This window comes from Cucurbita moschata, unplaced genomic scaffold, assembly GCF_002738365.1.
Source record: "Cucurbita moschata cultivar Rifu unplaced genomic scaffold, Cmos_1.0 Cmo_Scf00022, whole genome shotgun sequence".
Taxonomy (NCBI): Eukaryota; Viridiplantae; Streptophyta; class Magnoliopsida; order Cucurbitales; family Cucurbitaceae; genus Cucurbita; species Cucurbita moschata.
The window spans coordinates 1211503-1227561 of NW_019268538.1; the positions used below are offsets into that span (position 1 = coordinate 1211503).

At 37.6% G+C, this 16059-nt stretch overlaps 4 protein-coding genes across 6 annotated transcripts; 3 read left to right on the top strand and 1 right to left on the bottom strand.

The window, feature by feature from the left end:
* Positions 1-1457: 1457 nt before the first annotated feature.
* On the top strand, positions 1458-4297 carry LOC111459387 (cytokinin hydroxylase-like). The gene is made up of 4 exons (XM_023102268.1): positions 1458-1724; positions 1812-2041; positions 2833-3456; positions 3530-4297. The coding sequence occupies exons 1-4, from the start codon at positions 1460-1462 to the stop codon at positions 3962-3964; spliced, it is 1554 nt and encodes a 517-aa protein (XP_022958036.1). The 5' UTR covers positions 1458-1459; the 3' UTR covers positions 3965-4297.
* Positions 4298-4452: 155 nt separating this feature from the next.
* On the bottom strand, positions 4453-6159 carry LOC111459396 (60S ribosomal protein L36-2-like). Of its 2 annotated transcripts, none has more exons than XM_023102281.1 (4): positions 6075-6159; positions 5377-5481; positions 4886-5085; positions 4453-4703 (listed from the first exon to the last, which is right to left on the bottom strand). In XM_023102281.1, exons 2-4 carry the CDS (start codon positions 5476-5478, stop codon positions 4673-4675), a joined length of 333 nt encoding a protein of 110 aa, XP_022958049.1. In that variant the 5' UTR covers positions 5479-5481; positions 6075-6159; the 3' UTR covers positions 4453-4672. The 2 variants fall into 2 exon arrangements, with proteins under 2 accessions (XP_022958049.1, XP_022958050.1); XM_023102282.1 differs by having other exon boundaries at positions 5377-5495; positions 6075-6101.
* Positions 6160-9054: 2895 nt separating this feature from the next.
* LOC111459390 lies at positions 9055-13126 on the top strand. 2 transcript variants are annotated; one of them, XM_023102271.1, is made up of 6 exons: positions 9055-9204; positions 9572-10325; positions 11142-11200; positions 11487-11615; positions 12498-12633; positions 12731-13126. In XM_023102271.1, exons 2-6 carry the CDS (start codon positions 9621-9623, stop codon positions 13055-13057), a joined length of 1356 nt encoding a protein of 451 aa, XP_022958039.1. In that variant the 5' UTR covers positions 9055-9204; positions 9572-9620; the 3' UTR covers positions 13058-13126. The 2 variants fall into 2 exon arrangements, with proteins under 2 accessions (XP_022958039.1, XP_022958038.1); XM_023102270.1 differs by having other exon boundaries at positions 9056-9200.
* Positions 13127-13659: 533 nt separating this feature from the next.
* Positions 13660-15159, top strand: LOC111459391 (UPF0496 protein At3g49070-like). Its single transcript, XM_023102272.1, has 2 exons — positions 13660-13812; positions 14139-15159. Exons 1-2 carry the CDS (start codon positions 13767-13769, stop codon positions 15098-15100), a joined length of 1008 nt encoding a protein of 335 aa, XP_022958040.1. The 5' UTR covers positions 13660-13766; the 3' UTR covers positions 15101-15159.
* Positions 15160-16059: the final 900 nt, after the last annotated feature.

Sequence of the window (16059 nt, forward strand, 5' to 3'; positions counted from 1 at the left end):
AAAAAAAAAAAAAAAAAAAAAAAAAAAAAAAAAAAAAAAAAAAAAAAAAAAAAAAAAAAAAAAAAAAAAAAAAAAGTCAAAAAAGTTAAGTTGGTTTCAAAGGGTTGAAATTTTCATGATCTGGCTAATGTGTTTGGTTTTTTTTTGTGTATGATTATTAAAAAAAAAATTATTTTCATATTGGTAAATTATCATGTTTTTATTTTTTACTTTTAAAAAATTCTTCGGGTTATTCCGATAGTGGAACATAAGCATAATTCACGTACATTTCAAATCTCTATAATTCACGTTTGTTGTTCAAAATTTGCAAGATTACCACGTATATTTAGTACATGTTTTAAAATTACTCTTGAAGTAAAAAAAAATTTATACTCTTGGATAAAAACTCAAGTTCACTGCTAGTAGATATTGTACTCTTTGGACTTTACCTTTCGAGTTTCCCCGCAAGGTTTATAAATCACGACTGCTAGATGTGGAAACCGTTCCCTAGTAAACGCGTTTTAAAACCCTTGAAGGAAAGCTCGAAAGGAAAAGTAGAAAGAATACAATATCGACTTTAATTTAAGGTTTTGAAGTCACGTCTACTTTGTTTTAGATCATCACTATATCGGTTCTTCATTAAAAAATTTAACAAATTTCTACTCTAGAGTAATTTTATCAAGCCTAATATCAAAAAAATTAACCATAAGTAAAAAAGGAGTTGGTTAAATAAATTCCACTTTGATTGGCCTCAAAAAAGTTTCAAAGAAATAACGGGACGTGTGTTTTCTGTCCGTAGAATTGGGCGGACAAGCAAAGTTGACCCAAACGCCGTGTTCTTCGACACCTGTCAAAATCTCATTGGCCCACTTCTGTTTGAATTCTTTGGTGGCTTCCGCGCCTGATTTTGGCCTCCCTTTCACCCACGTGAAAAACCAACCCTACCCTTTTGAATAATCAAAACATTTATAATCCTAAAACTTGGTCCTATTTATTGGGAGCAACACGCAAACAATTTCTTCACATATATATATATACACACACATACATATTACCATAATTATATTTAATAAATTTATCTATTAATTATTAAATTTATATCTAACAAAATTTTAAACTATTGTGGAACACAAAATTAAAAATATTTAAAAATATTTAAATTTTATTAGTTTATAATGTTGGTAATAATAAAATGATAAAATAAATAAAGAAATAAATATTGGAATTAGGTAGGAAAGCAAACTTTATAGATTAAAAGCTTTAAAAATATTTGTCCCCTTTTTGTCCCCAAAGGGGTCAAAACAAAGGGTTGACTTGAAAAAACCGTTCATATATGGAAAACGTCTTCAATTCAAAGTCAAAATAAAAATAAAAATAAAAAAATAAATCCCCATATAATTCCTATAAATACCCACCAAATTCCATTCTTCCACCATCAACAAAGGATTTGAGACACTGATTTTAGAGAGAGAAAGCTAAGATGTTGGTTGAAGAAGCTTTTGGGTTAGTGATAATGGCGTTCTTGACTTCCTTGCTCTTCAAGATATTGTTTTCTTGTTGGATTTCACCATTTTTAGCCCACAAAAAGCTCAAGCGAAATGGGTTTCGAGGTCCGACCCCGAGTTTTCCTCTCGGGAATATTAGCGAGATGAAAAGGACAAGCTTTGATCGTGTGTTTGAGTCTTTGACGCATGATATACATTCCATTGTGTTTCCGTACTTTTCTCGGTGGCAAGCTGCCCATGGTTGGTGTTGTTTTTTTTTTTTTAATAATGAAATAAGTTGAGCTATGTTTAAATTGATAGTGATGTGTTTGTAATGATTATACATAGGGAAAGTATTTACGTATTGGTTAGGGACGGAGCCGTTCTTGTACGTTGCAGAGCCGGAGTTTGTGAAGATGTTGTCGAGGGAAGTGCAAGCTAAGTACTGGGGGAAGCCGTCGGTGTTCAAACGTGATAGGAAATCTATGTTTGGGAATGGATTGGTGATGGCTGAAGGAGACGAGTGGGTTCGACAAAGACACGTCATCACTCCTGCATTTAATCCTTCCAACTTGAAGGTTTTTTTTTTCCTCCTCAGTTAAAAGGCTACTTAGTTTATATTTGTGAAGGAAAAAAAAAACTCCTAAATTAAATTTTTTAAAATTTATATAATATTCTTAAATTTTCAAAAATATTTTTAAAAGGGTTTTGAAATTTTTCTTATAAACTTTTAAAATTAGTATAAACATATTTGTAAAAGAATTTAATTTTTTTTTTCATTAATATATATGAACGAAGTCCTCTATTTACATTTGAGTATTAAAAGCAAAAAAAAAAAAAGTATTAATGTAATTATTGAAAGTTTGGTTTTTTTTTAATTGAAAAGAAAGAGTTTAAAGATATTTTAAATTTAAAAAAAAAACTAAAAATATTAATAAATTTTTTTAAAAGTTAAAAAGATATTTTTGAAACAAAATATTAATTATTTTTATATAAAATTGAGATATTTAAAAAAAAAATAAGTTTAAGGGTATTTTTTAACGTTTTTTTTTCTAAATTTTAATCATATTGTCGATTTTTTTAAAAAATTCATTGGTATTTAGAAGACAAACTAGGAATTGGATGATATTTTGATGATATTTGGATTAATTTAACCCCATATATATATATATAATTTAAAACATGTCACATTCATACATTAGTAGTGTCAAAAGAACATGAAACATATAGACATGCAAACATTGATTGCCTTTCAGCGTGTATTCAATTTTCAAGTTTTTTTTTTATTTTTTGACCATTTCAAAGTATATATTATCAATTCCTTTTCAAAAAATAATAATTAGGAATGACCAACACGCAATCCGTACAGGCAATGGCAAGCTTAATGGTGGAGTCCACCACCCAAATGCTGGACAGGTGGGCCCACCTCGTACTCTCCGGCCATCCACAAATCGAAGTTGAAAACGAAATCACTTCCACCGCCGGCGAAATCATCGCCAAAACCAGCTTTGGAATCGATCATATAAGCGGCAGACAAGTCTTCCACAAACTCAGGAATCTCCAGATGACACTCTTTAAAACCAACCGTCTTGTCGGAGTTCCGTTCGCCGGGATTTTGAACGCCGGCAAGGCCCGAGAGGCCAAACGCCTTGGGGAAGAGATCGACGAGCTGTTTCGGGAGGTGATTACGGCGAGGAGAGAGAATCAGGCGGCGGCGGAAGTGGTGCAGCAGAATGATCTTTTGAGCTTGCTTTTGAAAGAGAGTGGCGGAGAGGGGAAGTTGGGGAGGTGGTTGAGTACGACGGAGCTGATTGATGAGTGTAAGACGTTTTTCTTTGGTGGGCATGAAACGACGGCGTTGGCTTTGACGTGGACTTTGCTGCTTTTGGGTATTCATACGGAGTGGCAAACTCAGCTGAGAGATGAGATTAAGGAAGTTCTTGGTGATAAAGAGAGTGACTTTGATTTCACTAAGCTTTCTCAGCTCAAAAAGGTATAAAAATTAAACCACGTTTTCATTAATCATAAAAGACATCAAAAAATCTGACACAATAAACAAAATGCAGATGGGATGGGTAATGAGCGAGGTTCTACGTCTATACCCGTCCGCACCCAACGTGCAAAGGCAAGCTAGAAGAGACATTACAGTAAACGGACTGACGATCCCAAACGGCACCAACATGTGGATAGATGTGGTGGCCATGCATCACGACGAGGCCCTTTGGGGCGAGCAGGTGAACGAGTTTCGGCCGGAGAGATTCGAACACGACGGGGTAGCTGGGGGGTGCAGCCACAAGATGGGGTATTTGCCGTTTGGGTTTGGAGGAAGAATGTGCGTTGGAAGGCACTTGACGTTCATGGAGTATAAGATTGTGTTGACGCTTATTTTGTGTAGGTTTTCATTCACATTGTCTCCTGATTACTGCCATTCGCCTTGCATTATGCTGTCGCTCCGGCCTGCGCATGGTCTACCTCTCATTTTTCAACTACTGGAACACTAATTTATGAGGGATTAGGTTGTTATAATGGATAAGGTAATGAGAAAGAGCTTGTGAAAATGAGCTCCTTTAGGAAGTGACGGCATGTTCAGTAAATTGGGGAGTTAGACAGTGTAAAGCAGGTTATCTATGGCTATATGTTGAACATCCGCTCATACTTGTCTAAGACAATACTTGTCTAAGACATATTGTCAATAACCGCTCTACTTGTCTAAGACATTGTCAACAACCACATACCGGTTCAACATACTTGATGCCATGAGACCTTTCTTTCTAATTTTCTAATTTTGTACAAGACTGAAATTCCACCCCCTAAAGACCATTTCATGCTATAATTTTCCCTTATGACCTTACAATACAATATATACATGTGTAACAAAATAATGGATTATTATAGAACTAATATTAAAAGGTCGAAAGATTTGAAAAATAGAACCATCTGATTTGATGCGTTCTCAATAGCTATGTGATGATCATCTGAGAGTGATCCGTACACTCAAAACATAGACAGGCTATTAATTCACCGAACCGCGACATTGAAAATAACAGAGCCATAACAAAATTGGGTGTTAGTAAAACGAGTTTAAAGATAACAAAACTGAAATAGTCTACAGCAAAGAGTTCAGTCTCTTAACAAATTCAGTAGTAAAACAACAAAAAAAAGAGTAGCCAGAGAGAAACTTTGAATATATGAGCACAAGTGTAGTGATCTCACTTCTTCTTCTCACCACCTCCACCGGCCCTGCAAAAATACAACATATCCAGAAATGGAATCAGAATGCTAATCATAATACTTATGAATTACGACTCGAACCATAACCAGATGTGAATCATTCGATTTAGTTACAAACAAAACATGATTCAGACCCCCATGTTTATGTAAAAACAGCAGTTTTGCGTTGTTAAAAGGACAGATTGGATTACCTCATCTTTCTTAGCACACTGGACATCTCCTCACGCTTCTTCTTGGCCCTCTTGTGAGTTCCAAGCTTTCTTTTGGCTACCTTCAAAGCACGCTTGTCTTTACCAACTTTAAGAAGCTCAGTGATTCTCTTTTCATATGGGGCGAAACCAGCAACTTCCCGGATCAAGCTCCGGACAAAAAGAACCCTTTTGCTTGATTTCTATATTAATAGATATAAAAACGGTAACATGAGAACACAATCTCACATTTAGTGGAAAAACTATGCCGATAGATGAGCAATATAACAAGACTTTCAGCATGATGTTAAAAGTATGTAACTACAGTTTAGAACTGGTCCAATAAAATGAAATAAAATAAGCTAATTCCTCAAGCAACTAAAAAAATAACTAACATCCCTGGCAAAACATGTTTAAACAGAGAAAACCCAACGCCTTACGTTTCCCCATTGAAGGAAATTCCAAAAGATCTAGTTATGTGGTGATTGACTTACTCCTTTGCGATCAGAGGGTCGTGGAGCCAACTCCTTCTTGGTGACTATGTGGCCCTTGTTCAGCCCAACAAAAAGGCCTGTATTCGGCTGTTTTGGAGCCATTACCTGCTTCAATAAAACTATCAGAAAACTAAGTTTAAATGCAAAATTCAAACGCTGCAAGACTAAAAGAGTTGGGTTTTAAAGTAAGCAAAGACAGATCAGACTCCTGACATTTGATCGTTGTAACTAAAATTGAGTGTTTAAATCAAGCAACAACCATGTAAAGCTCCAGCCACATCAAAATTTATTTTACTAAGCACGTTCAAAGTGCAAAAATTCTCAGTTGAAGGGATCCAAGCAGAATATAGTTTTCTGAGTAGAAAAGTAAAACCACAACGGAATACATTCAAATCATTACGGTGCCTACAGATATCGTGAGCTAATTAACGACTAGGCATCAAGCTGCAAATTAGAGAATACGTTAACAACTCACGAAACGTATATCATTAACAAAACGATTCAATACAGACCAATTGCTTGTCTAAGAACTTAGCAAACACAGATAAACTCAACTTCGTACGCAAAAACAAACTATCGATATCAAGCTCCAAAAATTGATCCACAGGACTAAGATCTATTCCCTTATCCCGGCGCCCACAGAACGAATAATGTCGAAGGAACACGAATTGGTAAGATGCAAAGCTAGGGTTTCTTACCTGTTCACAATGAGTGGAGACGTCCTAAGCCGGAGGAATGAAAAATTAGGGTTTAAGATTTAGAGGTATTTTTATATCGTGTGAATAATTGTTAATGGGCCGGACTTTCATTTGGGCTGTATTATTTACATAAATTATGTAAAATGTGAAACTGTATTATTTACATAAGTTACTCTTTTTTTTTTTAATTTAAATATTTTTTAAATGCCTTTTTGTAAGCTTATTATTATTATTATTATTAAAAACACTCGTATTTGTTTACATTTTTCTCACATGTATTTTTATACATAAATTTATCTAATTTGCTCTACACTTATATTAATATCAAATTACTATAAGCAACGACTATGTTCAAATTTGTACTAACACTACTATGATTAATTGACAATTACCGAGCACTGTTTGTGATGTCCCACGTTAGTTGGGGAGGAAAACAAAACACCTTTTGTAAGGATGTGGAAACCTTTCCTTTACAGACCCGTTTTAAACCCTTGAGGGAAAACCCGAAAGGGAAAGCCCAAAGAAGACAATATCTGTTAGCGGTGAATCAGGGTCGTTACAAATGGTATCAGAGCCAGACACCAAACAATGTGTCAGCCTTCTCGCTGTTCCCCGAAGGGAGGTAGAAACGAGGTGGTGTGCCAATAAGCACGCTGACCCTAAAGGGGTGGGTTGGGGGGAAGGGGTTTGGGGTCCCACATCGATTGGAGAAAGGAACGAATGCGAGGACACTGGGCCCTGAAGGGGGGTGAATTGTGATCTCCCACATTGGTTGGAGAGAATAACAAAACAAAAGGGTGTGGAAACTTTCCCCTATTAGACGTGTTTTAAAGCCTTGAGGGGAAGCTCGAAAGAAAAAGTCCAAAATGACAATATCTGCTAGCAGTGGATCAGGTTTGGGAGGTCCCACATCGATTAGAGAAAGGAACGAGTGCCAACAAGGACACTAGGTCTCGAAGGGAGGTGAATTGTGATGTCCCACATTGATTAGGGAGGAGAGCAAAACAAAAGGGTGTGGAAACCTTCCCCTAGTAGACATGTTTTAAAACCTTGAGGGGAACCCCGAAAGGAAAAGCCCAAAGAGAATAATATCTGCTAATAGTGGATCAAGGTCGTTACAAACGGTATCAGAGCTAGACATCGAACGATGTATTAGCCTTCTCGCTGTTCTCCAAAAGGGGGTAGACACGAGGCGATGTGCCAGTAAGGACGCTGGTCCTGAAGGGGAGGGGGGGGATGGATTGTGATGTCCCACATTGGTTGGGGAGGATAACACAACTTCTCCTAACAGACGCGTTTTAAAACGGGGGTCCCACATCGATTTGAGAAAGGAACGAGTGCCAGCGAGAACGCTAGGGCCCGAAGGGAGGTGAATTGTGATGTCTCAGATTGGTTGGAAGAGAAGAACAAAACACTATTTACAAGGGTGTGGAAACCTTCCGGAAGGGAAAGCACTTTATAATTCGAGAGTATTTTAATCAAATTTATATCTCAGTAAAAATGAGAAGATATTTCGACAGTTATTATTAATAAGATAGGTAACCCCGTTATCATTTTATTCCAGCAACATCAATTCGAGATAACTCGCATCAACGATCACAACAACATAAAAGTTCACCACCACCGGTGTCATCTCGTTTAGGCATACAAGATCCAGTGCCTCGATGTTGATGGAGGCAATCCAACTTACAGACATAATTCAGTTCATCTTTGGCACATGGACGAATGCAGCTCCACAAACCTTGCCCTTCAGCTGCCATGCCATGCAACGACCAGACATTAAATGTCATTAACAATGTTTCATAATAAAAAATAACAAAAATTGGATCAAAACACCTTACTTGATGCAACCAAACAAGAACACAAGAACATGACTGCGATGAACACTGCAAAAAGCTTTGGGGTTGCCATTTAAATTGATATGCTTTCAGAACCCAATCCTCATCAATTTATAATGAATTTGTTTTTTCATAAATAGCAATAACAACTGCATTTCATAAATAGCAATAACAACCTCGATTCTTATATTCCACACACGTACGCACGACTCCTGCGCGCGCGCACATATATATATATATATAATATTCTATAGTGAATTCAGTGTCATTCAAAGAATAACGATTTGAGTGATAATTGTTAACGAGTAAAGAATTATCGTGGAAATTCAAAGAGTAAAGAATTATCAAACAAATTTGCTTCTATTTAATAATTTTAATCAATCCAATCAAATTCAATTTAATTTCCAAAAAATTATGAAAAAACTTCTAAGTTTGGGTTTGATATCGATTTTTCTTTTTTAATATTTGGAAATGTAAAGGGCGTCGAACAGAAAGCTTTTTAGCTATCAAAAATCTATTTCAACGAAGAAATCACACGGTTTTATTTTTGAGAAAAATCAACTAAATAATGAAAGATTGGAATGATCGGAATGAATTTAGCTAAAAAAAAAAAAGTTTGGTAGAATTTCGTTTATAATTTTTGTTATATAAATAATAAATAATTAATAATTAAATAAAGTAATGTAAATTTATTATAAAAAAAACATTATCACTAAAATATATATATTCAAATAAAAATAAATATTTTTTTATCAAATTGTTATTCCATAAATTTAAGGATATTAAATTTCTTTCTTATTCCTGATTTTTAAATATAATAGTTGTATTTTGAGTTGAAACACGCGCTGGAGGATGCGCGTGGTTATAAGAATGAATAATTAGTTAAGTTGTAGGCCACAGTGAAACAAGGTGCAAATGAAAGTGCGACACGTGGGGGTAAATCCAGCTCATCCTGGTGAACGTCGTGGACGGCTCCAATTGGATTTCAAGTCTAGCCCTGGTAGGGTTACTTTCGGAAATTCACATTATAATGGAGGGAACAAAAAAGAATCAACGGTCATAAACGAATTAGCAACACGTGGTTGTGTGGATAGGTCACGTGACAAAACTGGGAATCGCAAAATTTAATCTCGAAGTTCAAATTTTCCCAGTAATTGACAGTTTTCTGGCTGAACATCTCTCCATTTCAATAATCCCAGCTACCATGTTCTTCCACAGATCAAATTTTCCCCTTCAATGCACGCAATCTTCCAAATTCATAAACCCTAATACAGGCGTTGACTTCCAGGTAGGTATAATCCTTCCTTTTCTATCTTTGGATTTATATGCATTTCTTATTTGGCTTTCTATGAATAGCTCTTAGCTTCCCAGCATTGACTCGATTTCTCTGTCTCGATAGTTAACTTTTAGAAATCCAGCGATTAAAGAACCTTTTCAATCTTTGAAATCCTGTTTTTCAGTTCAAAAATGTTCTGTGTATGATTCTGTTTCGCAAAAATTCGAAACCCAGATCCTCGTTTGTCTTGATTTTTCATTCCCGAATTAGTTTAGTTTCATGATCTTCAATGATTGGAAGCTACTCGAACGTTGATATGATGTTGGTTGCTGAATTGATTCGTTTTTATTGTAATATGTTTCTTGATGTCTTACATTTACTAGGAACATCCGCATGATTCATCGTTCCTTTGAGGTTAGATCATAGGCATCAATGTCTATCATATGTGGCGTGCCTATCCTTGAGTGTGTATGCTGTCTGGGATGTTCTCGTTGGGTCTGGAAACGTTGTCTGCACACAGCCGGGCATGACAGTGAAAATTGGGGCTTAGCCACTTCCGATGAGTTTGAGCCTATTCCCCGGGTTTGTAGATATATCCTAGCTGTGTATGAAGATGATATTCGAAAGCCCCTTTGGGAACCGGTGGGTGGTTATGGAATCAATCCAGATTTGTTACTTGTGAAGAAGACATACAAAGATACACGAGGGCGGGCTCCTCCATATATTTTATATCTTGATCATGATCATGGCGATATTGTTCTTGCTATCAGGGGACTTAATATGGCAAAGGAGAGTGATTATGCTGTTTTATTAGACAATAAGCTGGGAAAGAAGAAATTTGATGGTGGATATGTTCACAATGGGCTTCTGAAGGCAGCTGGGTGGGTTTTGGACACTGAGAATGAAACTTTAAAGGATTTGGTGAAGAAGTATCCAGACTATACTTTGACGTTTGCTGGGCATTCTCTTGGCTCCGGAGTAGCAGCCATGTTAACTTTGGTAGTTGCACAGAATCTTGAAAAATTGGAAAATATTGATCGGAAGCGGATAAGGTGCTATGCTATTGCTCCTGCTAGATGCATGTCCCTGAATCTGGCTGTTAGATATGCAGATATCATCCACTCTGTTGTTCTTCAGGTAAACTGTGTATGTTCTTAATTTTTTTTTATTTTACAAAGCATTCTGATAAGTCCTAGGATTTGTTTGTGTTATCTTCTATAACTACGAGGCTTCCACGTTGGTTGGAGAGGGAAACGAAACATTCCTTATAAGGGTGTGAAAACCTCTCCCTAGTAGACACTTTAAAATCTTGAAAGGAAGCCCGGAAGGAAAAGCCCAAAGAAGACAATATCTGCTAGTGGTGAGCTTGGGCTATTAGAAATGGTATTAGAGTCAGACACCGGGCGGTGTGCCAGCGAGGACGCTGGCCCCCAAAGGGGTTGGATTGTGAGATCCCGCATTAGTTGGAGAGGGGAACGAAACATTCCTTATAAAGGTGTGGAAACCTTTTCCTAGTAGACGCGTTTTAAACTTTGAGGGAAGAGCCGGGAAGGGAGAGCCCAAAGTGGACAATATCTGCTAGTGGTGGGCTTGGATGGTTAGAAATGATATCAGAGTCCAAACACTGGGCAGTGTCTCACCAAGGACGTTGGGCTCTCAAAGGGAGTGGATTGTAAGATCCCACATCGGTTGGAGAAGAGAATGAAACATTCTTTATAAGGGTGTGGAAATCTCTCCCTAGTAGATGCTTTTTAAAATTTTGAGGGGAAACCAAAAGAAAAAATTCAAAGAGGATAACATCGGCTAGCAATGGACTTGAATTTGAATTTGGGCTTACTTGAATTTGGATTTGAGCTTGGGGCTGTTCCATTATCATTTCTTGAAGTGTGCTCAATATGTGCAGAATTTATGCTTGCTAATTGAAATGTAACGGTGATTATTATTCTGATCCAGGATGACTTCTTACCTAGGACAGCCACCCCCTTGGAAGACATTTTTAAGTCACTACTCTGGTATGGTTCATGATTCATGTCTCTCTATGGTGTTAATACTTTTTAGTTTGTTGGTAAAGTAAATATTGCTGCAAACATAGAGAGCTCTATTCTTGCAGTGTGAACTGATTCTTATGTTAAAGATCATTGCATAGAAGTAACAACAGAAACTTTTCATTTTTGTGAAAGTAAAAGATTGAAAATGGAAGCTTTGATGTATTCAGTGATTATAAGTTTCTCAATAATCATTTGAAATTATCCCTTCCCCAACAATGATATTACATAAATTGGTTCGTTTTCCTTGTAGTTTGCCATGCCTTCTATGCCTGAGGTGCCTGCGGGATACGTGTGTATCAGAGGACCGGATGCTTAAAGATCCAAGGAGGCTTTATGCACCTGGTCGACTCTATCACATCGTCGAGCGAAAGCCCTTCAGGTAAAAAAGACATGAATTTTCCATATTAAGTTGGTTAATGTGGTGGAGAATTCTTGCGTCCCTTCAAGTTGGTGAAATTTTGTTTCATGTTTCGTTCAAACAAGAAAACATACCAGTTAAGACTGTGCTTGTTATGTGGAAAGAATTTATTGTTTTATTACAAGCATGTATGTTCATAAAGTTGAGACACTGAGTTTATGACCTTCCTATACTTTGTGCGGAAAGGAAGCCTCTTCTAACCATAAGCCCAAGTTCACCGCTAGCAGATATTATCTTTTTTGGACTTTTCCTTTCGGGATTCCCTTCAAGATTTTTAAAATGTGTCTACTAGGGAGAGGTTTCCACACGCTTATCAAGAATGTTTTGTTCCCCTCTCCAACCGATGTGGGATCTCACCATCCACTTCCCTTTGAGGTCCAGCGTCCTCGCTGGCATACTGCCTAGTGTCTACCCCACTTTGGGGCTCAGCGTCCTCGCTGGCACACTGCCCAGTGTCCACCCCCTTCAAGGCCTAGCGTCCTTGCTGACACACCGCCTGGTGTCCACCCCCTTTAGGGCCTAGTGTCCTCGCTGGCACACTGATTGGTGTCCACCTCCCTTCAGGACCAGCGTCCTTGCTAGCACACTGTCCGGTGTCAATCCCGATCTCACATCGGTTGGAGAGAGGAATGAACCCTTCTTTATAAGCGTGTGGAAACCTCTCTCTAGCATATACGTTTTAAAACCTTGAGGGAAATTCCGGAAGGAAAAATTCAAAAAAGACAATATCTGCCGGCGATGGACTTAGGACTTAGGATATTATTGAAATGTTAGCTTTCTAGACCATTGAAACATGTCCTGCTCTAACATTGAATGGATTCACCTGATGTTTCTTGCTGAAAGATGCGGAAGGTTTCCACCTGTGGTGAAGACGGCTGTTCCAGTAGATGGGCGGTTTGAACACATAGTTCTTTCTTGTAATGCAACTTCTGACCATGCCATCATTTGGATAGAAAAAGAAGCCAAACAAGCCCTGGAAGTAAGTTTCATCATTCTACCAAGCCTTTTATGCCGACTGTTTCAAGTTTAATGAAAATTTGAAATACAACACAACCATTTGCTTCTGTCAACTTCAGTTAATGCACAAGGATAATAAAGCCATGCAGATACCACCCCAACAGAAGATGGAGAGGCAAGAGACTTTAGCTAGAGAGCATAGCGAAGAGTATAAGGCTGCACTGCAACGTGCCGTGACATTAGCAGTGCCACATGCCTACGCGCTTGCCCCATACGGGACCTTCGGCAAGACAGATGATGGGGAAGAAGAAGAAGAAGAGTCACCAGGATCAAGTGGAGGGTCATCCAGGAGGAAGAAAGAAACTTGGAATGAACTGATAGAACGTCTTTACGACAAGGAGGATTCAAAACACGCAGTGCTGAAGAAATCAGTGAGTAGTATTTGATGTTGCATTGTGGCCATTCATATGAATATTTGTTGCAATACTTCTGTATAATAATGTATACTTGCACTTGGATTATTTGCTTACAATAGTATATACTTGCTCACTCCTAGTAAATATTGTTTGTTTTGGACGGTTACATATCGTCATCAGAGGTTTCCACATCATTATAAAAAAAATGTTTCGTTCTCCTCTTTAATCGGTGTGGAATCTCAAAATCCACCCCTTGGAGCCAGCATCCTCGCTGACATACTGCCCAATGTCTAACTCATTACCATTTGTAACAGCCAAAATCTACCGCTAGCAGATGTCTGCTCTACCCTATTACATATTGTCATAAATATCACGGTGGTTTGAAAACATATATATTAGGGAGAGGTTTTCACATAAGAAATGTTTAGTTCCTCTATCCAACTGATATGGGGTCTCATATCATATCAAAATTGAGATGGCCGAGTTGGTCTAAGGTGCCAGATTAAGATTCTGGTCCGAAAGGGCGTGGATTCAAATCCCACTAAAAAAAAGTCTTGGGTGTTTTCTTTCCTTTTGTCTAAACAAAAGCTTCCCGTATACCACAAACCTTCCCTATCAATTTTCTTTCTTTCCTTCCAACCAAACAATTCCTCTCTCTCTCTTCTTATAAAACTCATTTCCCTTTCTTTCTCACGAACAACATTTCAGATTTTAGTTTCATATTTTTCCTCACACTCTCATGAAGAAATCAAAGCTTGTTTCTCGTCTCCGAACATTCCTTTCCGGTAATTCTAATCACCCCATATATGATTTTCGTTCATATAGTGTCGGTAAGAATGTTTTTTTATTACCAACATCATCAAAATAAGAGTATACACGTAAAGGTAAAGAATGTTAATATTATTTTAAAAATTCAATTAGTACTGAAAGTAAAGTATTTAAGTATTTAAAAGTGGGGTGTTAATGATTTTTTTTTTTTTTTAATTTTAAAGGTATAATTGAAATTTAACAGTTTAAAATTTATACATGTAATTGAGATAAAATACAAAATACAAAATTTATGAATATTTTTGTTAATTTAACCTTTATTTTGATTATTTGTGTTGAATAGATGGTGGGGTACACATTAGGAGCCGTCCAATAGGCGTAGATGTGCGGGAGGAGTACGCAAACGCCTTCCGCACGGAATCATATCTAGATTTCTGGACACGTGTCGTGGCCTTAAAAGACGTAGTAGTGGAGTCCACAACAGCAAGCCGGCTGTCGTCTTACCGGCTATTCGCCGAACATCTACTGGACCCAACTGAGCCCACCGTCAAAAGAATCCTAAATTGGGCCCATCTACGGCCCAACTTCAAATCCCTTCTCTCAGACTATTTCTCCCACACAGCCAATGCCTCTCTCTTATGTAGCCGTTTACTCAAAGACATGAACCATTTACGTCCAGAAATTGCCATCCAGTCCTTACAAAACCCAGAATTTAATTTCAAACCCCTCTCCATCCACAACCCATTTCCAGCAATAATCCAAAACGGATGCGCCAAATTGCTGAAACAGCTGGAGTTCAACCGCGACAAGGCTCGAACCAAGGTCAAGAGGGTCAGATATTTCCAGCATAGTTCAGCTGGGTTGTTGGTGGCTGTGACCGCGTCGCTTACTGTAATACTCGTGACTCATGGAATTGGTTTAGTGGTTGTTGCTGCTGCACCGGGTCTCGTTGGCCTTGTGGGTGCTGTGAAGTTAGCTAGGGTTAAGGAGGTGGCTCGAGTGCTGGATGTGGCTGCCAAAGCGACGTACACTTTGAATAGGGATTTCGACACGGTTGGTCGGCTGGTGGCTCGGTTGAATCAGGAGGTGGAGCACATGAAGGGGCTGATGAGGTTCTGGGTTGAGCGAGGGGAAGGTCGTGATGGACGGCATGGCGGCGTTGGGGAAGTGGCGCGCCAGTTGCAGCAATGCCGTCTCAATTTGGGGCAACATTTGGATGAACTTGAGGAGCATTTGTATTTGTGTTTTATGACCATAAATCGAGCTAGAAATCTCGTGCTCAAACAGATTCTGGTTCGGGCTTAAGAAGAAGATATTGTCTTTTTTGAATTTTTTCTTACAGAACTTCTACTCAAAATTTTTAAAATGAGCATGTTAGAGAGAGATTTCTACACTCGATCTCTATGCCAGTTACCTCAATTTCATATATAAAAGTTAATTTTTTCCTCGTAAATTTAAAATAAAAATATAATGAACTTCTTGATTTGTGAGCGAGATGTGTACATAAATAAAATGAAACTACGTCTGAATGGAGTAATCTTGATGATGATATCACTACTTATATCAATAAGTTGCACATTTTTTTCGGTGACTGAAATTCTATGGTTAAGTCTGGTTTAATTGAAACAATTCTCTGTTTGATCTCTTAGGAATTTGTTGGTAAAACTCGTGTAAGTGTGAACAAAACATGTTCAAAAGACTCGTAAAGAATGTCGGAGCCACCAGGTGAGTTCGTCGTTATTTAAAAAAAAAATTAATTAAAAGAAAATGGTAAACTTATGTTTGTGATAATAATAAGATAATGTAAAATATAGTTAATAAAAAAATCACGAAAGAATCCGAAAAAGCAAGGAATGTACACTTGGCGAAGTATGATTGGGCGAAAGAGAACCAATGAAAAGTTGCGAATAAGCTTGAAAAAAAAAAAAAAGTAGGGCAGCCCACGTGGCAAGGTTCGGGTAGCGTTTGGGGGTTATATTTGTAAGGACCCCACAAGGAGGGCCTAAGGTCCTCAGGTTAAGCATAGAATAAAAATTCTTGTACCCTAATTTAAATCATCTCATATTTCTCTTCTACTCCACTCTATCACATCATTCATCTCATACCATTTTTCTTACCTTTTTTTTCGTAATTAATTATTAAATTAAGGGCTCGCCGTAACGTATTTAAATCCGTAAGGAATTAGTCTCTATCCCTTTTTAATATTAAAAAAATCTAGTGGTTGATTTGCACGTTATGAATAATGGGTCACCTTCATCGAAGGA